The sequence below is a fragment of the Brachyhypopomus gauderio genome, chromosome 7 (genome assembly GCF_052324685.1).
Source record: "Brachyhypopomus gauderio isolate BG-103 chromosome 7, BGAUD_0.2, whole genome shotgun sequence".
NCBI lineage: Eukaryota > Metazoa > Chordata > Actinopteri > Gymnotiformes > Hypopomidae > Brachyhypopomus > Brachyhypopomus gauderio.
Window position 1 is genome coordinate 22,263,171 of NC_135217.1, and position 25,641 is coordinate 22,288,811.

Below are 25,641 nucleotides of genomic sequence, written 5' to 3' on the forward strand. Positions count from 1 at the left end.
GACGGGGCAGCGGAGGAGTGCGCGAGCATCACATGAGCACTGCGTGAGCATCACATGAGCACTGCGCGAGCATCACATGAGCACTGCACGAGTATCACATGAGCACTGCACGAGCATCACATGAGCACTGCGTGAGTATCACGCAGGCACTGCGCGAGCATCACATGAGCACTGTGCGAGCATCACATGAGCACTGCACAAGTATCACATGAGCACTGCACGAGCATCACATGAGCACTGTGCGAGTATCATGGAGGCACTGCGCGAGTAACACATGAGCACTGTGTGAACATCACATGAGCACTGCGCGAGCATCACATGAGCACTGCGCGAGCATCACATGAGCACTGCGCGAGACGGGAAGTTGAGGGGCATGAGAAGATATTGAGAATTTCCTTTCTACCCTGAGTCAATTATGTTTAATTACACGATGTTTACAAGTGCTGGCGGACACACCGTGGTGCCAGGAAATGAGAGTGATCCTTATGGGGGAGGGAACTTCTCTGACAGAGTGCCACAGCTGTGTCTGTGTGTGTCATCAGGAGCACGACCATGCATGCCCCCCCAGGCAGGCATGGGAGGGACCATCTCTTGACACATGCCATTGCATGCTGGGTAAAATGTTATGCAAAGCACCTTTGCTGAGTTGCTGTGGTCAGTCGTCTTAGCATTGGGAGGTTGGGAAATAATTTTGCGTAATTTAGAATTTCCAAGCTATTCTTGGAAATAGCTCCACACCAATCAAACAAACAAATATCCATGATATCATGCTTTGCATCTCACCATGTCATATTAATGCAATTGTGTTGATTTAACCATGAGCCACAGGTAGGTGGTGGCAAATTTGCTTTCCTTTCCATGAGATGAAGCGAAAAAATGCAATGGTGAATGTGTTTGATGCAAACTATGCAAACTGATGCTGTTGCTGAAATCACAATGCACCTGCTTCACATAAGAACAAATTTCATATACAGTATATGGAGTGCAAATGTGATGTGAAGTCTTTTATGTAGAAATCTCAAGGATGTGGTTTCTTCGTTCACCGTGCTCATCACTTAATGAGGTTAATCTGTCTGACCTGGCTGTAGTGAGACCAGTTTTTATTGTTTTTTCAATTCATATAGTTTTAAAAATATTCATTTTAAAAGGAAATTGTTGTAGAATTTAAATTTCGCTGTCAATCAATTGAGTGTATGCATTATTACTTGAAAGTCCATATTTCATTTACAATGTGAAAGCAATTCATAAGCAACTACTTCAAAACTGGAACCATGGGTTACAGTTTACTGGGATTGTCTTTGTGGTTTATATTAAATCTGAAAATGTCTTTTTAAACCATCACTTTATAAATTACATAAAACTCCTTGTTCCTATAGCAACAAGAACCTCTTTGTTCAATTAAATGTTTTTTTTCCGAAGAAAATGGACCTTATGTGACATGACTCAGAGAATGAAACCCAAGTGAGCACCTGCAAGTGTTTTGCTTGCATAATATCTCAGACCTCCCTAAATGTGAGTTTGTTGAGGACTTCAACCTTGACAAACACATCTCACTCCGATTAAACACACATAAGAGCCCTTGGCACTTGTATCTTCCTGAAGCACATACTTGGCAATGATGATCTCAATACTTTCTCCTCACAGTATACCCACTTCAGAGAATACTGGCAAAGGATTTCTCTAAAATGCCGAGGGCTCTAAATGAATGATTAAACTATTGAATTTCCACAGAAGGAACCTGAAGGATCACTGGTACCCTTATATTTGCTGTCCACTCCATTTGAGCTCAGTCTGTGGGGCATCTGAAGCCACTAATAGGTTTCAATGCCAAACCCTATTTGATCAAGGGGAGTTCATAAGGGAAGGGTAGGGTGTTCACTTCATTTAAATGAGAGGTCAAACCACAACATCCTCCTTATTGATCAGTCCTTCAAATCAAGGAAAAGCCCTTTTGAAAATGAAACACAACAACTGGTCAGGACTTAAGATGTGCCCCAGAGGTACCTCTAGATTTACTAATATATCAATACTTTTAGTTTATTAACATATGTCATTAAGCACTACAGTGTACATATACATCTATTAAAATAGTTACATAAGATAGTAAACCTTATGTAAGATAGAAAAGATAGAAAATCTGCATTACAAATCTTGCCAAAAATAAGCAAATATTTACACCTAGCTATTTGATTTGCATACTTGCTATACTTGTGCATTAGAAACCTGAATTCTGTCAATAAATATCATTAGTCTAAATAAAAATAGTTTACTTCAGTCCTTCAGGCCTTCGGGCCACAATGTATCTAATTCTCTATCGATCAACCATCTGTGTTTATTGATCTAGATGTTTTTTAGAGTCATTATGAGAATCCATCAGACGGTGCAAAAACTAATAACAGCCTGCTAGACACACAAAATAATGGCCGGCTTCTTCAGAATGCCAGATCCAAAAATGAGACCAGTTCTACCGGGACTGACAACCTTAACACTTATGTCAACACTGTAAAATTTGATCAGCGCTCCAACTGTTTGCCCGCGTTTGCCGGCTGACATTTGTTGAAAGTGGCCTTTAGTAAAAGTCATAGATGGGCCGTGGACAGACTCCACAATGAGACTACGGGTAGGCACGCATGTGTTCTGCAGGTCGGAGGTGGCAGGGGAGGGTGTGTGTGTGTTTGGTTCTGTTTGTCCAAGCATCTCTCCTTGCTCCTCTCCACCCTCATTAGATTGCTCTTTCTGCTGTCCTGTTGTGAGTGTGAGAGCGAGTAATCGTGACATATTGGCAGCACAGAAACACTCAAGCAATAAAGAATGTTTCTCTTCTTTTCAGAACCTTTTGTCAGTACAAATAAGAGGGATTTTAGACCAGTCTACAAGTGTTTTTAAAAAACACTGTAGATGCTGTCTTTACCTGTATTGTGTATGGATTATAGAAATGCAAAATGCCTCCTGAAACAGCTGCGATAATAACCTTTTGTGAAGGACAAGAGTAACATATGCAAGGCTTGTCTTTTAATTCCCATGGTACCCTCATACCTATTCAGAAGAACACGCTACATTAAAGGGACTAATTCACTTTATTCTGCCAAATAAAACTTCTAATACAAAGGAATTACAGGACAGTTTCAAACATACCCATGAGAGTCAGTGAAGTGTAAGTCACTTCTAATAAAGGAGCATCTTGAACCATAGGATGACAGAAGCTTTGGGACAAAACAAAGGAGAACCCTTACCCTGCTGGCAGGTGAATAACCCATGCCAAAGCTCTCTATGCTCAGCCTTTTCTCATTTATAGAAAAAAAGCTTTGAAAAGTGACACACCTGGCAACAGCTAATGAAAATTTTACATCGTGGCCTTCAAATTTAGCTGACTACTTTTTGTACCTTCAATGAATAGTTCTCTCATTAAAAAAGAGGGTGGTGGAGAATAGGTTTTCTTTCAACAATTGCATAAACGTATTAACATGCTTCTTTTCCGTCTCTCTGGACAAAGAGGTAGCCAAAAATGCTGCTAACTCAGAAGGAGTGAAATACTTACATACGAACACGAAGAAAGGTTTCTAGTCTTGAATGGCCAAGGAGGATGAAACCCATGTCCCTTTATATATCACATTTTCCCTTCTAAATTAGTGTGCTCTAAGTGTCAAAGCGCTTTACTTTGTGAAAACGTGCCAGATGATGTGTGATGTGTAGGTTGAGAGGCATTTTTGTAGAATTTTAAAGATTCAGGTCAAGTTAGCCTCATCAGCTAAGAAAGTCAATTCATGGAACACATACTGTACAAGCAATTAGAACTGGGAAACTATTGCTTTTTTGACCAAAGGAAAAGTCATATCTGAAAGAAAAACAGGTTCACTGTGTTTCTGGCTGAATCATTTATGCACTTGTCATTAGGTAGGTTGAAAATGCACCCTGTGTGTTTGTCTGATTGTTCTTTGCCTTTAACAACACACCAACACCGTATTAGCAAGCAGATATGATGAAGCAACATTACAGTATATGGTCAGGTCATCTCGCAATCTTTTAGCTCCCAAAAGACACCATTATTTCATGTTGTCTCAAAACAATACATGTAAGCCTGGGTCAGACTGATACTGGAATAGTGATTTTCCTGTTCATTAAGAAGCACAATCTCTCAGTTCTACATGCAACATTTGACAGAGATTGCGTGGCAATTTTTAATTAATCGATACTGGCATCTGGACCACATCTTTGAGATCCTACGATGAGCACTTTGAGATGTCACTCAAGCTCACCTTTCAAACTCATGCCCTTTTCTGTTCCTTCCTCAGTGATCATGTGAGTTTCATCTCATGTGCTCCCTCAGGAAAACAGGCAGGATCATTTGACTTCAGGCACAGTACAAATAAGAGGAATACTGAGCGCTCAGTAAAGCTTTCTTTTCTTTTTTTTAATCTCTGTTTCTTAGCAACACACAAACAGTTCCTGCAAATAAAGGTGAACAAGACCCAAGGACAATTCTTACAGCCCATCAAAAAGTAGGAACAAAGACTTGCTCGTAGCGATGATGAGTAAAACTATGGCTTTTCTCAAAATGTTTAGCATAGCTTGACTTTTTTCACTGTTCACTATTTTCACACACCAATAGACCTTTAAATTATCTGAGTAGTAACAATACACCTGTCTTGTGTGGAATGGGTCATGTGTGGAAGGGGTCGTGGCTGATATGATCGAGCATAGTTCTGAGAACTGTCTGTTCCACTCTAGGGACTGAAGAGGCTGCTTCATCCACCTGCATTACTGACCTTGGAAACAAGGTAACATATATATTACTCCAATGTTGGAGAGTATCCCATCCAAATCAGGAATAATCTGTCATTGTTCAATAAAAATTAAATGTTTTCTTGACAAAATATGTTCACTTACAAATCAGCATTAAACAGATTCATAAATATAAGGTTCTCGTTCTATTCATCTATACGAACTTTGACAACTTTTATGTTTGCTTTCCTCACAGAGAGCCGCAGTGCAGTCTGGAAGTTGAAGAACAATGACACTTTTAATTTGAGCCAAAAAATTCATATTGGTAACCTTGGCAAAGATATAAGAAAATGAAAAACATTACAAAAAATATATCATTTTAATTGTTCAACTGTTTGACCACACTAAAAACAGGAGAAAGAATGAAAGGCTGTTTGGCTTGTGTGTGATGTAATAACCCCTGGGAAACAGGAAGTTATACAGTAGATGATCAATTAAGTGTGTCTGGTAAATATATGAAAGCAAATGTCAGTTTGATCTTCAGTGCATAAACATAATACATAAAGATTTGAGCATCTAGCAGTTGACACAAGTTTGAGAAAATTATTTAAAAAATATTTTTATAAAGGTTTTTACTTGATTATTTTACCTTTTAAAAATTATTCCTGGTTTAGCACTTGCTCATGCTCATAGCTCTGAATGTGAATAGGATTAAACTTCTAAACAACATAGACCTTTTCATTGACTTTTTCTTCATTTTTCCAAAGGTGCCAATAATTCTGTATATTGATTGAACCATATAGAGCTGTATACCACACACTATCTGGATTTCCTACCCTAATTATCTTTTCATAAAAAGGAAAATGTGACAGAAATGGAAATCGATTTTTGGTTTAAAAAAACACAATGCTTTGCACATTACCTACAGGATTTTAAACCTTAAGACAGAATACATTGTTTGCCCTTTAGGTAACTATGATAATACACATGCAGCCTTCAGCTCACATCACTGCTATGCATGTGTGTGAGTCAGCCTGTGTGTATGTATGTCCTCTGGTTTGTTTTAGCCACTGTGGTTCAGGTCTGGCCAGGACTCTCACCCTGGGCACTAAGCCACTGCATAACAAGACATTTGGCTTCTGAAATTCAGAATCTGACAGAATGCATTAAATCCAAGCAGACAGATGTGGAAGGGTTCAGCTCTGGATCATGGACTGAAGCAGTGCTATTCTGCACTTTTTATTGTTCAGTTGAGATTTCACCTGGTATTCCTGGGTAAGGAAGATCGGGAAGAATGTATACTTTATATAGAGTAGATGAAAAGGTACAAACTACAGCGCAACTGTTTCCAAGCACAATTTGCTTCGGTCATTCTTCGGCAGCAACCGATGTTGTAAATATATTGAATCCATTGTTTAGGATCCTAAAATCTTTTAAAGGAAAAGTAAATACTAAGCACGATAATTCATGTTAAATTGATATTAAGTATACAAAAAAAGAAACATAATACTTTAATAATGACCAAACAACATTTGATCAAATCTGCCAGTAAATCATATATCAGCAATAACCATGATGCACTATAGTTTGAGTACAGGGGCAAGACACTAATACATAAATACAATACAATACAGGGCTGCAAGCTGTACCCACAGGACATACCAGAGGTGTCAATTCCAGGTTCAGAAAGTAAAAGTCCTCACCAGGATTTTGCTCAGGCTTCCTGGATTGTGTTGATTCCACTAATTTTACCTGGATTGCACTAATTTGAAAATCTAGCAAGCTTGAGCAAAATCCTGGTGAGGACTTTTACTTTCTGAACCTGGAATTGACACCTCTGGGACATACAAATTACCTCCACCAAGCAGTGCCAAAGTCAGTGTTTCGATTAGAGAAGGCATTTAGCTTTCTCAGTGAAACATTCATACAATTGGTCTGCTTGACAAATGTCAGCCATCTCATCCACATAATACCATGAGTCAGAACAGGCCATAATGGGAAGTGCAGGACACCAGTACATTGCTTCACATACTGAGGATAGGACCTTTGGGGAAAATGTCAGATTAGACTGAAGTATGACACCACAGCAATGTGGACCCTACCGCAAACCTACCGGGTTCACCCACTCTGACACCTGAGGGACCGAGAACTGTATTGGATTGCACTGATTAGCCATTTTTCAGCAACAGGCATACGTCATCTGCATCCCTGGGATTCTGGCATGTAGATCTTTCTCCCAACCAGCTGGCTGTGCCTTTAACCCTGCTTGTGTCACTCGTGTGGCACGAAGCTCTTAGGTGAGTGACAATAGAAAGTGCAAGATTTCTAAAAATAGTTGGAAAAAGTCTGCAAAGAAGTTGAACTCAATATGGGGTGACACCTGCTATCCTTCTTGAAAACCAAAAAAAAGGAAAATAACCCTTTGAACTGAAACGCATTGTACTACTTCTGTGATGTCTGTGCCATGGTAAGAAAGAACTTCTTCTCAGTCTAGAGTTAATTGGAGAACTAGGACTATGGAACTAAATTCTGTTGTGAATGATAGAGGACCAGAAACCCTGAGTTCTAATTGTCAGTCTTGTTATTGTTATCACTGGTTATAATGGTGGACGGGGTCCTGGAATGCATCATTCTGCATTGAGAAGCTCCTCAGGTGGCTACAAAGGCTTCTGCAAACCCCAGAGTGCAGATATGGTAGCAGCATAGATTTACATCTGGAGTTACTAACTGCTTTAATGTGGGACAGTGGACACAGATTCCATTTGAAAAAAATCCTGGAATGGGGATTTCACTGTTAGCAGGCTCCAAACCACAGCAGCAAACCCTTGTCCAGGATCCTCAGGTATTAAGGAGGTATTAAGAACTTCAGTGGCCAGTTCCATATTGAACCACTGAAGGAGCTGAAGAACTGGATGCAACAAACAAGTGAGAGAAAGGCTCCTTGCTATGTTCCAGAGACCATGCCATTATTGGCTTAACCAGAGTCAGTCTGGGCAGCATAGTTTGGGACAGTGACTCTGATCTAGGGACGCAGAGATGTTACATGGGCCTTAACCAGGCACATGTTCTAGACCATAAGGACTTAATAATACTCTGTCTGCCATGCTAAGGTGTGAACATGAAAGCCTTGTATGTGTTAATACATTCTCATAGTCTTTTTAGACTGTAATTGCAAAGTAAGGGTCACTAAAGTGTAAAAACACACTGTCTCCAAGTCTGGGATGAGTCAGGAGCATCAGGTTTTTCATGCCTGAAGCAAAGAACTAGTGGTGAATAGGACTCTGTTTGGACTCCATTAGGAGTCCATGGGACACTATTTGGAAGTGTATTTGAAGAATCCAACTACTGCAGTAGGACCCCTGATGGTCCTTTATCAGCAACACAGCAGTGGAAAAGTCAGAGCCCAGGTGTAGCCTAATGTAAGTATGTCGTTCACACATGCTGACAAATCATGCGTGTCAAAGTGACGGCCGAGGATTTGTTAGCCTTTTTATAGCACTTGTCAGCAGGTTCTGACTTTGGATCTAACTCTGCATGACACAACTGATTTTCTGACACCTACATCATGCTATAATCCCATGCATGAGAGTTCAGAAATGATGGAAGTCCCACCGTAGCTCAATAAGCTACAACTATTTGTAGAGGTCCTGCTAGCAGGGTAGCTGCTAGCTTCTAAATTAATTCATAAAAAAGCCTGGGGGAAAAAGCTGCAGCTCCATTGTGAGGTAGTTATGTGTCACAAGCTCTTGTTAGACCTTGTTAGAGAGGTCTGGGTAGCACCTACGTAGTGAGCTAAAGGAGACCCAGCTGGTGTTCCATGAAACCCTCACTAGGTACAGGTAGAGATCAGGGTATTGATTCAACAGGAAGTTGGATTACAGCAACCCAAGGCTTTTTTATGGTGGAATTAACTGAGGGATCCAGTAAAAGCCCAATTAGGTATGCATTTTTCTGGTACTGGTAGAACCAAAGAGCAATATCTAGCTTTCATACAGTATCAAAGCAAAATGGCTAATGTCCAGGAAGACTTTTTTTTTTTCCAAAGAAAGCCATTTGCCCTTTAGGAATAAATAATTTAGCTACTGTCCTTGCAGTGTATATGCTTACAGAAATATAAGATGACAAGATGCCAGTGTTTAATGCACTGGCATAATGTTAGTCTTCTATAAGAAGTCTAACTAAAAATATGTTTAAACAAGAATAAACAAATTGTGTGGTTAAATTTAAAAAGAAGATGGACTGCTACATAGACAATGTAGAGTTTAACGCTCTTGCCTGGCATGGGAAAGACAAATTTTCAGACCTAATAAGCTCTAGAATAAAAAAATAATAATATTAATTCAACTAGGGGTAGGAAATTAGGAGTTGAGTTCCATACTAGGAAATATAGTGTCGTCAGAGCATGTAGAGGGTAGAATAAGGGTATTGAGTTACCAAGGTGTACACAATCCAGATTGTTGACCTCTGTTGCTGTTGCAAGAAGAGGAAGGGGGGATCTCCCATGTGAGCAAGATGTTTGTAGTACTGGTGGTAGCACACGGCACGTTAATGTGTGATTTTGTTGTCATGCAATTTCCAGCTTCTTGCAGGAGTATGAGGACTTCTCTGTGTGCTTCACATTTTAATTGATGGTCATTAGAAATGCCATAGAACTACAGCCAAAGTACAATAGTACAAAGTGTTGTCACTACTGACCAGGACAAGTAGTAAACCTGATGAAATTACCAACACTGTGTGAGCACTCCTCTCAGTCCATTAAATCCAATGCAAGAGCTCACAATTCTGAGACTCATAGTTTCATTTCTATTCTACTGTAAATGTCTGTCTTTTTTTATTAGATCGAGGCATTTATATAAGAAATCAAAGTGAATTCCAGCCAAATTTAATGTACACCAATAATTTATTTACCAGCCAACAGATTAATAAATTGAAGGGAAAGGCACTTCTGTGCCTATCTGTGTGTGTGCGTGTGTTCAAGATGTGTCATGTTTTGAAAAGCACATGGGTGATTTGATGGATCTACAGTCTAAGACAGTCAATTTTAATTTAACACAACATAATCACAGATGTGATATTTCTTTGTTTTGATGACTTTGATGCTTTTCTAAAATGTAGAAAATAGTAAAATTAAACAAAGAGTAGGTATGTCCAAATTTTGACCCACATTTTATTTCATGAAATTTAAAAAGAATTTATTTTTTGCTCAAAGAACAGAACATTGGGCATAGTATTACTTCATTGATTGAGCAAACCTATTTCAAAAAGTTTATGTTTATGTTATTTTGACTTTCTTTGCTTTTAATCAGTCTCATCATCAAATAAAATGTTCCAGGTCTCCGAAGCCACTTGTTTAACGTTGGCTCAGTCTGTTTCTCTCCTTGACCAGTCAATTTCTCATCTGTCTAAATTTCCCCAAAGCAGTGTGTCCTCCTCAATGCTTCATTTCCCTTGAATAGAAATTGACCACTTGTTCCCAACAAAGCTTTTACATTGATCTACAGGGAAAGGAACCCAAATATAATTAAAAGTGAGAGACTTAAAACATTTCTTACCTTTCCTACGTAAAGAGGGTCAGTTCCGGTGTATTCCTCCAATACAAAAAACTGATTCCACACCCAGTTTCTTTTCTGCCTTTGCAGGGCCTCCCAAGGGCCTCCGGAGACCTTCTGGGGCTGGGGTGTGGCCCCAACACTGGAGTTCCAGCCCCAGAAACCCAAGTCCACTAGGGGGAGCAGTAGAACTGCCAGCCAGATTGCATTACACATGGGGGGTGGCACGAAAGCACATCGGGGAGCTCCGTTTAAAAAAAAAAAGAGTCTATGCAAATGGTGAAATAGCAGGAAATGTTTGAGCTCTCAGGTGGCAGTAAGCTGTCTCTATTCAAATGAGTGAAAAAGAGAAAAAAGGAGGAAAAATGTAGGTACTGAGAAAGTAAGGGAGAGGGGGAAATGTGCAGACTTCACAGTTTGTAGAGGCGTTGCTTCTGTGTTGTTTGTATGACTTAAAATGTTGAATTTCCTTAGACTTTGAAGATCAACGAGTCTCACATTGAGGGAAACACAGATGTCATGAACCCAGCTCTGTCTTCACAGACGAAGGAGTGGAAGAGACACCTATCAGAATGAAGAAGGAAGTCATGTTAGGGAGTGTGTGTGTGTGTGTGTGTGTGTGTGTGTGTGTGTGTGTGTGTGTGTGTGTGTGTGTGTGTGTGTATAAAAGAGAAAGAAGCAGACAGAGAGAGAGGGGGAAGAGAGAAGAGGCGGCGTCAGCAGAATTATCCCGACATGCGCAGTCACTTTAGCCTAGCATACATTACGTGTTTTTCGTTGATAATGAAGTGAGGATGAGGAAGGGATTGGTGCACCAATGAAAACAGAGCAGACTGAGTAAATCAACGCCGCCCTTGGTCTTGATGACGGAGCCATAGTTGCACATTCAAAACAAACTCTGAATGAAGGTTGTTGTTAAGAGTAACCATGTTTTTAAAAGGACCTATGCAAACTGGACCTCAGGACTGTTTTAATCACTCATTACGAGAAAACTTCCTAATTAGAGGAGATGTATTAATTGTCTACAGTCAAAATATGAGTGAAAGGATTTAACACCTGAGAAATGATATTACAAAATATTTTACACTGAAAAAGTGACAAAGTACCCCAAAATATTCACTATTAATTAATTTGTTTTTTAATCTTATAAGCTCTTTACTTAGTTTACAGTACATATATAGTGCAGTGTAAACCATTAGCCATTATATTTTCAAATTCCCTGTTATGGTAAAAGTAAATAAAATAAAATAAAAAATACCAAATGCAAAGTATCCTAATGTTTGTAACAATCAGAACTATAATATGCAACATGAACTCTATCACACACACACTCACACACATACACACACACACACACACACACACACACACACACACACACACACACACACACACACACACACACACATATCTGTTACTTGTAAAGAAAGGGCAGAGGGACGTGGGTGTTTGGAATATCAATTCAGAGCTGTTCAGGCCCTTTGTGCAGAACGCTCCATTATAGGCAGGATTACCTTGGCAAGGTCATTAGCTGTGCTTTTTTCCCAGTGCTGAAGAATACAACAGGCCCCACCGCAGGTTTCCACAGAGAAAACCCACAAGCCACATGATCTCTGTTGCCATCATCCACTAGATTAAAAATAAATCTGAACTGTCAGCGAACATGATAGATTCTCTCTCTCCCTCTCTCTCATCCTCCCCCCTCACTGTCTCTCTCCCTCTCTGTCTCTCTCCTGACCTTTAACCCCACTCTACGTTAGTGGGTACAGTAGCCCTCGCCATCCTATCACCCCAACCAACCCACAACACTATTAACCGCACGTGAAGGAGACTACAGTCAACACCGTTGCTTGACATCTCATGCTGTTTACAGGGGAAATGGTGCACCTGTTCTCCAATTTGATGTTCACTACATCCTTAATGGCTGAGAGATAGGCTAAGCCCTTTTGCAGTCTACCAAGGGGATTACTGCTGACCATTCTTCTTTTTCGATTTTTTTCTATCTAAAAAGCATTGCAAGCCAAACAATGGTTCTGACATGGCCTGACAACACAACTGTTAAATCCTAGCTATTCACCTTCTGTCTCTTCAGTTTCTCTCCCATTCAATTCAGTACAATTCAGTAGACATTTACAATATGACCATATTTCATCTTTTTTGGCAAAATAATAATCAAATGACATCAGAACAACTGATATCATAAAACTATCAAATTATCTAATATTTCTCCCTCTGCATCTCTTCCTTACTTTATTTCATTGTCACCGCAATGAAGTTACGTTTCTATTTTTTCTATTCTCTGACTGGAGAGCACTTTAAATTTCATTGTAGTTGTGACAGTGACAAGAAAGACTAAAACTTAAGCTTGAAATTTGGTTAGGTAATCAAGCAAATTTTCCACCGTACCACAGCTGTTTCTGTTTGCTCCCTGCCACTGGGACGACAGTGTCCCCGTCTCCTCTGTGGATGGGCTGAACTGCTGTTAAAGTTCCAGCCCATTTTGGAGTGTGTCAGTGTTCACTTATCATTGAGAAATCAATGCAAATAGCAGATCATACGCACAGGCTGGACTGCATGAATTTCCAGCAGGCCCTGGTCCATCCCCTCGCTGACCTCCATGATTCTCTGCTCCGCTTATCATCAGGGGCTTCGACGTTGGAGATAATTACTCCAGCCCACCGTGACCCCTCTCTTCTCACTTACACTCTTTCACTCGCACATGCCTGCTCCCTCTCTTTCTTCGCCTCAGGCGAAACAAAAACAGCCAGCACGTCACTTCCCAGCACCGGGAAGATGCTCTTTCTCCCTCTCTCTCTTTCTCTCTCTCTCTCTCTCTCTCTCTCTCTCTCTCTCTCTCTCTCTCTCTCTCTTTCTTTCTCACCGTCTCTCTCACTGTGCCTTTCACCCCTTGTTAACAAAGTGATAATCGCAGGCTAATAATTAGCACAAAGCTCAGTCAACAGGGCCCTGACACAACAGCGCCTCTGTGATTCCGGTTGGCTGGCCTGACTTGAGGAGTGGGCGGATGAGAAGTCCACTGGAGGGTATGAAAGCAAACTACATCTGGGTGTGAGGGTGTAGGGCAGGTGGTGGCAGCTGTGTTCAGGCTGGGGTCTCGTTATAGTGAGGCAGCGCTGCGATGTAGCCACCACTGCCACACTTCTCTAAAAAGCACTTTTTATTGTTACTAGAAAAACGGTCTTGGTCACTCTACTAATCTTCCAGTTGTGGTAACTCTAAAAAAAGTCTTGAAGAGGAGGTTGTATAGAAACACACATACAGTGGTTTGGAGTACATTTGGGCATTTTTAATGACAGGGGTAGAAAGTAGAACTGATCTGGCTAAAGGGTGGAAAGATACAGAGAGAGTGGATAGAGCAATAAAGAAAAGGGAAGAGAGAGAGAGAGAGACAGAGACATACAGACAGGGAGAGGAAGATGGCCCTGGTAGCCTTACGTTCATGGTTAATGTATTGGCAAAGAATTGTATGAGGTCACTGAGACAGACAGAGTGAAATTAATGCCTCTTATTGGTCTAACCCACAGCCCCCCTCCAGGGAGCTGTCAGCTCCAGGCAGAACAACTGCCAATGCATAGAACAGCAAGACAGCAAACAAGCCTTCTGGATTATTGAGATGTCTTATTCATGGAGTGAGGCAATGAACTATTGTTCTTCACATTTTTCAAATGTTGCTGGAATGTTCAGGAGTGATCTCATTCTACATCTGCAGATTTAGTTTGGATATAAAATAGCCGCATTTTTGAAAGTTACAATCTTTTTGTAATGTTTATTTCTTATCGTTACCCTCATCAATATGCTAAATTCCTCTGTTAGGTGCAGTTTCAATCTGCCATTGACTTCAATGAAGTTCAAATTCTATCAATCAAATCCTGTAGTATGAAAAAGGAATATATGATGGCAGGTGTTAAGGGATAACGGGCATATAGGTGATGTGGAATTTTGAGGGCCTGAATTGGCCTGTAAAATGTCTCACGCAAAGGGAGAAAGAAGACCTCTGACTCACACTATACTGCCTCCATTCTTACAGCCGTCCTCACGTCACGAGATAGAGACAACTGGATCTGCTTCATTTAGAAATGAGAGAAAGAGGTTGAGAGACAGAGTGAGGGGGGAAGAGAGGGAGAGAGAGAGGGAGAGAGAGAGAGAGAGAGAGAGAGAGAGAGGGAGAGAGAGGTGGGCTAAGAAAAAGAGCCCATAAGAAAAGATAATAAAATAATAAAATGCTGTGCTCTTCTCCCCAGATTTAACTTAATTTACATTCATTCTAAAGTTACTTGTATCAGTTGGTTTGTGTTTGTTTCAGTGAGTTGTTTTTGTTTGTTTATTGAGCCGATCTTGCTCGCATTTCCATGTTCTCTTTGTGTTTGTGAGGGTTTCCTCTCACTGTTAGGTCAATTGGAGATCCTGGTGAGATTGTGTGAAAATCACTGTGCGTGCCTGCATATCTACTCTAAGTTGTATGTGTGTGGACGTGTGTCTACATGCCCAGTGGTGGATGGTGCTCTGTCCTGCATGCTGTCCTCTCTCCCCCTCCTTCCCCCTGATCCAGTTCCTCGGGGAGCTGAGGTTTCTGGTTGAGTGTATGCTGTATGCAGTTGGCTGCTGCTTGTAACTGGGTGTAAATGGTATGTGTTTAACTTGCAAAGTGACCATGGGTTCCTCCAAAGGTGCTGCATAAATATAGCTTCATTCATATAGTGTTATTTTGCTGTGTTTTTCTGTTCCCATTTTTAGACTCCAATGTTTCATAAAGACAAATGGCATCCGCTGGGTTCTTCTTCCAAGCTGACGCTACATCGGTGTCATGAGTAGGATAGAGTCACTGAGCTAGAAGATAATGACCTGTACATCAACACTCTCGAAGACGTGGTCCAGAAGAAGGTGGAACTGAAGATAAACCCAGCTAGTCTGGTCCAGTCAACCAAGATCAAGGAGGCCGACTGAGGAAGGCCTTGAGAAGAGTGTCACGGCAGGGTTCAGCCACAGTGCCCACCTGGCACCCGGCAAGAGAGAAAGAGATTTGTCTTCCTTGTCGCAAGGGTGAAGTCACCTGGGAGACATGCTGCTCACAGCTGCAACTGGCCGCCTAACTTTGCGGCTGGACGGAGGCCGTTTCCTCTGCGTAGCCGTGTTTAGCGCTGGAGGGGAAGCAGCATAGGTGCTTGTGGATATGCTGCCAGAACACGATGACCTAATGACTTGCCCTCCAGCAACATTTCGGGCAGGTGGCGATGGCGTCCTCCGTCAAGCAGCTGCTTCTGGAGGGCAGAAGGCTGAAAGGTGAGCAGATACACATGCTGGCGTGGGTCCTGACCATGACGGTTCGGCAGACGTACATGGCATTCGAGAAGGTTGTTCTGGAACCCGTCCCAGACATACTGCTGCCAGAGGAGCTTCCAGACAGATGCTGCTGAGACAGAGAGGGCACGACTCATCTTTGGCGTAAAGATGTCGCGGTGACCAACGCGTTGATTATGTAGCAGAGGAGGTGACGTGCCAAGCAGTCTCCAAGCCAAATGGTCGTCGAATGATTGGTGGGATGGCAGTGCAGTAAGAGGGAAGATCACAGCAGTCAATGCCATGAAACTGAGATGGTGGGAGATGTCAGTAGGGGCTCCTAGTGAGGGGTGAGTTTGAACTGTCCAATTCAAGGCTATAACTAAAAAGGAAGAAGCAGCAATGGGTCGTTGTGGGCATCCCATACAGGATGTGTGCATACTTGAGTTGGATCTCTACACTACAGCCTGAGCTGTGCTCAATCTCTGGAAGGAAATGTTAAGTTTGGAGAGGAGAAAAGTCAAATGTTCTGTGGCGTCGGATGGCGGAGCAGATGCAGTGGAGTTAGGGGCTCCTGGCAGTGTTGCGTTCACTTTCTGCGATGGAAGCCACCGGCTCTGCAGTTGCTGAACATGCAGTGTTACATCGAGCTTGTAGAGCCGTGGCTGGGTGTGTGCTGGGTGTGTGCGTGTGTCATGCTGTGGGGTTGAAGGCACCGTGGCTTTTAATGGGTGAAATCAACATGGCTGGAGGACCTGAACGGGCGGCACCAGGGGTTACTGGAGGATCCATGAGGTCCATAGGGGTCACACATAATCATCACCGGCAAGCGGCAAGGGGACGATGAAGACATCGGATGGACTGCAGGGGAAAGTAAAGAGGTTCGCATCGCACTGGGGGCAGCATGTGAACTTGTGTCAACAGAGCAGGTCAGCCTTAAGAGAGGAGTGGAAACTGGAGATTGGAGCCTCTGAACTTTTCTAGTTCCGTCTTATAGCAGCCATGAACAGAGACTGTGTGCAGACCAACACTGTCAACGCTGCACAATTTTTTGCTCTGTCCCCACCAGCTGTCTTTGGCTAAAAAGAAGTCTGCAGAGCAGAAAGTGAAGGAGATGGTGATTGTGAGTGTCGTCGAGCCATCAAAAAGCCTCTGGGTAGTGCCATTGGCATTGGCAAAGAAAATGACAACAGCTGGTGCTTCTGTATGCACTATCAACATCTCGATGTTGTTAAAAAGCCTGACTTGTACACACTCCCATGGAGAGGCACTTCCGTGTCCAGCACCATGCTGGATACCTACATGGTAACACTGCTGCCCTGTCCGGCTTCTCAGACACAACAGAAGAATGCTGGTGCACACCCCCCCTGCTTCTGTATCTCCATTCCAGCACACTGATGGAGAGGGTCACTGATGGACCATCATGGTCTGTCAGTTAGGGGCATCAAAATACCTCCACTGTGACCACAGATGCAAGGAGATGACCATGATGGAGGTCTGGGCATCAGAAAGATCCAGACTACACCACCCCAACCAAAGAGTAATTGCCTAGTGGACTGGTTCAATCAGGCACTCGCTACTCAGCTCACCATTGTCACTGCACAAAAACAGCATGTCAGGGAATGACACCTACTCCTGCTCTTACGGACGTGTCACTCTGCCAGGAGTTAGCCAGGTTTACTCCAATTATTCTTGTGTTTGGCCATAAGCTCAGGACATATTTATGCTGTTATCAGTTATTCATGAAGCTCAGAGAAGAATATCACACCTGGACAAGGCTCCATCACCATCTTCATCACCAGCTCCATCACCAGCTCCATCACCACCTCCATCACCAGCTCCACCACCACTTCCATCACCACCTCCATCCCTCGCACCAGCTTGCCAGGAAACAACAGCAGTCAAGTTTTCAAAAGAATTTCAGAATTTCAAATCAGAAAAAATATGTTCAAAACAGATGTAAACATTTCTGATCAAAGCTCAGAGCATTTCCGATTTCAAAACTCAGAGCTAAAACCTACATCAATTTACAAATTACTAGGAGTGGGCATAGATTAATTTTTTTAATCTAGATTAATCTTGAAATTAATCTAGATTAATCTAGATTAATCTATATTAAAATGGCTCATATGCGTGCTACCCAAGTAATGACTAAAAGTCAGTTTTTGAGATAGGGTTTCTTAATACAGAGGGTGCATTAGACCAGGGGCTCATCTCCTGTTTCCAAAATGCATCAATGACTGCTTGAGGAAGCTGTTCTACTTTGATACTTGAAGAAAAAAAAAACATGCTCAATAAAATGTAGGCTACTCGTGTTCAACGGTTTATTCAGTTAAACATGAATTTGTAAGCCTACATACTGTACATTAAATAACATGTTTATTCAGCTAAACATGATATTTGAAATGTAAGCCAACATTTAGTACATTTAACCTCACAGACGTAATTTTCACAAAAGTCAGTTTTGGTCCTCTGTAGTTTTAACGGTTAAAAAGAAATATTTAAAAAGCGACGAATCTAGCGCTAGGACCATGCAGAAAACGACCGCTCCGAGCTCCGCTCCGGTAACACGTTCCTAAAAATGAATTTTCCATGAAGCAAACCTGGCGACTTCGTGGCTGCATCCATGTAAAAACACGTACGATTTGTAATTCACAGGTTTAAAAACTCGTTCTCGCCCCTACTGTGCAATTTGGTTAGGAATACAGCCGAGCTAAACTATCAAGTTGAAAGTCATCATAGTTTGCTTACCCATTTTGACCCAGTTCCCAACCCAACTTTAAGAATAGATTAACCGCCGTTAACACCGTTAACGGCCCACCACTACAAATTACATTTTTACAAGATTACAAGATTATTACAAGATTACATTTAAATTGCATAACAAGGTGGATTTGGAGTCAATGAACAGCAAATTTACTAAAGACATAATATAAAAGCCAGCTTAGAGTAATAAACACTGTAAAACACGATTGGTTTGTGCAATTGTAGTTATATGTACTTATATTTTTAGAGAGACAGATGCTGCAAAAGTAATAATGCTTTCAAAAGTAGAAGTGTTAATAGTTCATTTTTGCTAATTAACAAAATCCAATGTGAATAAACAAAAGACAAATTGAAATCAAATCAGTATTTGATGTCACAACCCTTTGCCTTCAATTCTTTTTCTAGGTGCACTTGCACAACGTCAGGCTTTACAAGGATTACAGTGAGGTGTATAATTATACCAAACAGGTGATAATGATCATCATTTTCATATGTAGCTTCAAATACAGTCATTAACTGAATCAGAAACAGCTCTATAATAAGCTTAAAACTGGATGAGGAACAACCAAACTCTGCTACAAAGGTGAGGTTTCATGTTACAGGTCATATACCATGGCAAGACTGAGCACAGCAACAAGATTGAAGGTAGTTATATTGCATCAGCATGGTTTCTCCCAGGCAAATAATTTCAAAGCACACTGGTATTTCAAGATGTGCTGCACAAGCTCTTTTGAAGAAGCACAAAGAACGATGTTGTGGACCCTAGATGCAGTGGTCGGCCAAGGAAACATAGTGGAGCAGATGAAAGGCACATCATGCCTACTTCTCTTCAGAATCAGAAGATGCCCAGCAGTGACATCAACTCAGAACTGGCGGAAACCATTGGGACCCAATCACACCCATCTACAACGTAGAGATGTCTGGGTAGAAGTGGTCTTCATGGAAGAAGTGTGTCCAAAACGACATACCTTTCACGTGGAAACGAGGCTAAGTAACTCATCTGTACATGAAAACACAGGAACTGGGGAGCAGAAAATGGCAACAGGTGGTCTGGAGAGATTAATCAAAATGTGAAATGTTTGGCTGTAACAGAATGCAGCTTGTTTGCTAAAGGGTTGGAGAGATGTACAGTAATGAGTGTCTGCAGGCAACCGTGAAGCATGGTGGAGGTGCCTTGTAGGTTTGGGGCTGCATTTCCGTTAATGGAGTTGGGGATTTAGTCAGGATGAATTGTGTCCTCAGTGGCGAGAAATACAGACTGATACAGACAGATCCATCATGCAATATCATCAGGGAGGCAAATTATTGCCTCCAAATGTATTCTGGAGAAGGACAATGTTCCAAAATATACAGCCACTGTCATTAAGAACTATCTTCTACATAAAAAAGAAAAGAAGGAGCCCTGGAATTGATATTACCCAACTCAGCTATGATCTCAACATCATCAAGTCTGTTTAGGATTACATGAAGATCATATATATAGATATAGATATGAAATATGTTTCCCGACATTAATTCCACTTCCCAGTCTCTCTCTCTCTCTCTCTCTCTCTCTCTCTCTCTCTCTCTCTCTCTCTCTCTCTCTCTCTCTCTCTCTCTCTCTCTCTTCTCTCTCTCTCTCTCTCTCTCTCTCTCTCTCTCTCTCTCTCTCTCTCTTTCTCTCGCTACAATTTGAAGAGTTCAGCATCCACTCTCATTCTCTCCTCCTAAAGCTTCTCTATGGGCTGTCTGTGAATTTCACAGCCGTGAGCTGAGCACTGGCAGGTCTGACCACAGGAATGCCAGCCCAAGGTCAGCCCTGCACAAATCACATGGAGCAGCACGCACAGTTGTCCTGCAGATTACACACCGTAACCTCACCTGTCACCTCGGTGCTTGCTGGGAAGGTTAACAGGGTTGAATTTGAGCAATAATAGAGTGCAGTCTTGAGGGTGTACGAGTCAGAGATTTGGGGGATAACTCGCCTTTCTGTCATTAGCCTGACAAAATCTGACAGGGCGGCACTATCTGCTATCTTAATCTCACATCGTTCAATCCAATGAGCCTTATGTCCCTCCAATAGCTGGACAGAGTGAGCAGAATAAAGAAATTTGTGGTGAGTTTTACAGCCTCTTTATTATAAATGCCTCATTCACTTTTTAAGCATGATTACACTTAACACAGTGCAGCAAGATGCAGAGACAAAACAAGCAGGAAGACTCACTCACGCTCCCCAAGCAGAGCTTTTAAAAAGACACCAGAACTGAGTGGATATTGAAATCATTGGCTTTCACTCTTGTGCTAATTGGCCAATTCTTTATTACTCATGGGAATGCATAATTTCAGAAATAAGTCAATGACAATAGCAGAAATACAACACATATATTATTATTCTATATATTTAAGGTGGGAAATGGAAGATGGAGAGGGATGTGTGCCTGGCAACCATATCACCAAAAACATGAACCTTTAACAGAACATAAATGATTTGGGAGGTTTTTTTATCCCATATTTCCACCAATCTACATTATTAAGATTTCACAAACCTTGGTCTTCCCAAGCTTTCTTCCTAATCCCCACCTAGGGAGTTTTTCCTTGCCACTGTCACCCCTGGCTTGCTCATTAGGGATTTGGACCCATGCATTTGTAAGGCTGCTTTATTTTACAACATACAGTATGTTGTAAAAAGCGCTATATAAATAAATTTGACTTTGACATTGACATTCACTACCATGGATAACTTCAATTAGGCATAAGACCATAAAATATACACCAAATATACTAAAGGCTTGGAAAGACCTATCTTTCTGTTTTTTTTCAATGAGTATGTTTTCTTGTTTGTGAATGTTATAGACTGTTATGGAATGTTATATGATAAAAATGAGCTGGGTGGTTTTGAGTTTAAAACAGTATTGTTACGATTCCTGTCTATTGCCCCTCTTGTTTGGGTTTATATTTCCTGGTTTGCGTTTGTGTGAAATTCATTAGGTGTATCTCAATTCAGGGGCTGCAGCCCACGAAGTGCGCATTTGTAGGCCGGTTACGTCACTGCGCCGCGACGAGGCTGTCCCAATTCGTGGACTACTTCTTATTCGGCCGACGAATGTAGCCTTCAAAACCCCGAAAACGAAGAATGCATCTGAGTATCTTTCGAGTCCCACCATATCCCAGGATTCATTGCTCTATGAACAATAAACAGGCGGAGTCTAGTGTATGGGCCGAAGAATTCGTTTTTAAATGTCGGTATTTTTTAAATATGGACATTTATACTGCAGTGAGATGCTAAATAACTTGCCAGTTATTAATGATATTGCAGGTAAACATGTGCTTTGAGTATTTACTAAAGAGTAACGTTTATAAAAATACATTGAATTTTGTTATGAAGTTATACTTCCCGCCAAACATGTGAATACATGTTCAACGCATTTTCTTTTAGGCATTTGTGGGTGATGTGATATTTGTCGGACAGCGCGCTAACACGTATGTAACGGGGTAGAGTGTGGTCACGCAAACATACGTCTTGCGAAGACTAGACTGTCTCATTTAACAGCCGTGAGATGCAGCCTACCCGGCCTTCGAAGTGTGTGGCCACCGTGGGCTGCGGTCTACGCGGTCTACGTAGGCTGCAGCCCCTGAATTGAGATGCAGCCATTGAGTCTGGTTTCAGTGTTTTTCTGTTCCCTCCTTCTTGTTTGTAACCCCGCCCCTCATTAGTATTCCCAGGTGTTTGCACTTGGTTTTCCTTGATTTTCCCTGTATTTTATCCCTGGTTTCTGTGTAGTTTGTGCTGGTCATTGTTGTTGTAACAGCCCCATGGCTCATGTTTCTGTCTAGAGGTTCTTGTGTGTAAGTCTGTTCTTGTTGGTTTTATTTAGTTTTATTAAATATGAATGACTCGCTCATGGATTTGACCCTTGCCTGTTTATATGACCCTGATTTTGGATTGCCCTTCAAAACACCTTGCTCTGATCAGCAACGCGTCCACCTCATCGCTTCCAAACACCACGAACGTTACAGGTATCACATGTGTTTATGACAATATTTATGTTCTTTAGCCACAGCTACGACTGCTACTCGTCCTTTCCATATAAATATGGGTGTGTGTGTGTGTGTGTGTGTGTGTGTGTGTGAGAGAGTGAGAGAGTGAGAGAGAGAATCAAACAAAGGCAAAAAGGGCAACATAGGACTGTAGCTATAGCATTTTATTAAACATTAATAAATGGCCAGTAGGAATCACAGCTCTAGAGGGCGCTCTAGTAAGACATTAAGCATCACAGTTAGGATTTCTTATCACAGGTATGATCTCTCATCACTGTAAATGTGCCATATTTGTCAATTGTGATTTTTTTCACATTGCAATCGAAATTTGTCTTCCGCTTTTTAACAATTTGTGCAGTTAGAACACACACACACACTAGTGATTACTAAGGGGCTGTGGTGCACACATGCCCAGAGCGGTTTGTAGCCCTTGCCCGGCGCCCGAGGAGCAGTTGGGGTTAGATGCCTTGCTCAAGGGCACCTCAGTCATGGCCTCAGGCCTGGGAATCGAACCCACGACCCTCCGGTCACAAGACCAGTTCCCTACCACAGGACCATGACTGCCCCTGGTATGATTTCTCATCACTGGTATGAGCTCTAATCACAGGTATGATTTCTCTCAGTGAAACAGGTTAAACTATCATGCAGACCCTTACTCAGATTTACCAAATGCATGTGTGCAATTTTTTATTACATTTTATACAATTTGCCTGCCATTTGTCTAACTTCCAGTATCAGGAATAGTACACTGTTGTCCTACATTACTAATGGTCACTGCATAGTTTTGAGTGCTCTTCTCTGTTAGTAACTATATCGTGTCTATGAAAGGCAAGTTATTCAGATACCAGTAAATAAATGGTATTTACTTTCAGTGAAACCACTAATATGCTCATATGTGGTTTAGCCCATTGCTTATAAGAAAATGGATGAAAATAACAGACTTTCTAGAAAGTTTATAATGAGAGCATTGCTATAAATGCCATTAATTATGATGGGAGTGAATCTAAGAGGCTAAATGAAATTCAGAAAAAGGTGAAACAAAAGACCTGGAAGAAAATCACAGACTCCCTGTGTCTTTTTTGTATGCTCACAAGAGAGGTTCACAAGAGAGGTGAACCCGTCTTGTCATGTTCAACCTACAGACTTTCTGTAAACAGTGATCAAGCAATGACTCTACATGGTGCAGATTGGTTCTCTAAATTGGAACCACTGGACTTACATTCTTATCACACTTGACCACCTGACTCAATTAAGGAAATAGTGGAGAAATAATAAATAAAAGTAAATAAATAAATATTATTCATTAATTTAAAAAAAACATGTGAGGCCATTGGCAGTAGTACCCAGGGAACAATGACATTTCCTGCTTTAGGATCTGCAGCTTTGATCTTGTGCCACTATCTAAAAAAGCAGCTTCAGGAATTTGTTTATATTTAACTTATAATTTCTGCAAGGATATCTGTACTGCGGGAAAAAAGATATTAAACACATCTTAAGACCTACTGCTACATGTTACTGGAGTTAAACTGCTAAAATATGAAGATATAAACATGTGAATAATAAATGATCACATGTATGTACCCTAACGTCAGGTCACCTGGCAGACGACGGATCAGAGCAGAATTTCTCTCTGCTGCACTTGGTTAATGGCCATACTGAAAATCAGCTACTTCAAAAAAGAGCTAGCATGGGACACTTTTAATTTAATATGAGTACATAAATTATGAAATGAATCTAATTATTAAAAAACTGGCAAGGGATAAAAATTCCATTAAACATTTGGGAAAAATGCCCAAAATATAAGGCAGTGTATTCATCCTAATCTGCTCAAACTATATTCCTGATGATTTGTAGTGGCAGTCATAAATAATATATATTGTTGATGAACCTGCCATAGTGTGCCATTTGTAAACTTTGGAGCATTTCAAGTAACCCAAATCAGTACTTTCTACACTACAGCACCATTAGGAATGACAGGGGTTAAGGGTTCTTCGTATACCTGTGGTCCCCACCTCCTGTAAAACTGCGATGACCTGCAGCGCTCCGGGCTTTCACACAACCCACGGAGCTGTGCTGCGACCAGAACCGCACTCGCACCCTTCGGTAACGTGCACTTAAACCCAAATCCACCCGGAAACAAATAACCTGTATCTATGCAACATCCTAACCACTTAAGAAAAACACACACTTGGAATCTACTTCACTGTGTAGGCATACATTTTGGAAATACCCCATAGGAAGTTTACATTCGACATTCTGGCTATTTCAACAGTTCACCACGCAGACTAAAAACACCTAGAAAAAACACTTGTGGATGTGTACATGATAATGCAGTGACATAATTCACGATAAAGGGGTATATATGTTACTGAAGTATGGCTTTGATAAAAAGATCATGAGTGTTTGGAGCGCTGTATCATGCACGTGCGACTCTCGTGCGCACATTTAAAAGATTTTAAGGTAATCGTCATCACTGAAAAATCTTGAAAGCACGTCAAAAGGAAACAGCCTACTTGTAATAGTGGCTCACAAATGTCCAGTAATGTCCTTACTCTACAGAGTAAACGCTTAGCATTGCCCGAAAATGACACATGAAGCCTTTTCAGTTCACTCAGTGCGTCGCAGGGATGTTGCCAGCCGAATTCACACCGGACACACCGAGGAACCCACTAAACACAAAGTGTCCGCCTTATATCAACAGTTATGAGCACTCGCCGCATTATTCTTACCAAATATGAAGATGCGAAACTCTAAAATAAATCTGAAATGTAAACTACTTACCGAGTATGATAGCATTAATCGTTAACCGAACGTTAATTCGTGGAGGAAAAAACTGCCTATTACCGACAATCCGGAAGAAAAAAGTTACGTTTATGGTATACGTGAAATTTTAATGATTGTCACTATACGGCGTCTTCACCAAGTGGCAAATGTTCTCATAATATTTGTCAAAAACTGGAACACTGCACACGTTTATTCCTCTGGTGCTTGCGGAAGAGAGAGATGCGTGAGACTGGACACGCTCTTTAGCGACAAGTGCAAACTGTTCATACTGGGTTGAGAGGAGCTTCTCTCTCTCTCTCTCTCTCTCTCTCTCTCTCTCTCTCTCTCTCTCTCTCTGTGTGTCTGTCTCTCTCTGCCACACACACACACACTCACTCTCTCACATACACACACGCACAGAGAGAGAGAGGGAGGGGAGAGAGAGAGAGAGAGAGAGAGAGAGAGATAACCACAGAGTTGATGCGATAGCTGTTGTGGTTTAAGTAACCCTGGTGTGCTTGGCCGT

General features: G+C 41.4%; 1 protein-coding gene across 3 annotated transcripts in view; it reads right to left on the reverse strand.

The window, feature by feature from the left end:
* Positions 1 to 25,370, reverse strand: part of LOC143519306 (cadherin-7) — a 90,352-nt gene extending 64,982 nt beyond the window's left edge. The window contains exons 1-3 of one of the 3 annotated variants that reach the window (XM_077012610.1): positions 25,134 to 25,370; positions 10,770 to 10,835; positions 10,275 to 10,598 (exon numbers count right to left, since the gene is read on the reverse strand). In XM_077012610.1, the coding sequence (XP_076868725.1) occupies positions 10,275 to 10,487 (213 nt within the window). In that variant the 5' untranslated portion in view covers positions 10,488 to 10,598; positions 10,770 to 10,835; positions 25,134 to 25,370. Of the gene's footprint in view, positions 1 to 10,274; positions 10,836 to 25,133 lie in introns of all 3 variants that reach the window. The other 2 variants (XM_077012609.1, XM_077012611.1) reach the window with 2 other exon arrangements.
* Between the last annotated feature and the right edge of the window lie 271 nt (positions 25,371 to 25,641).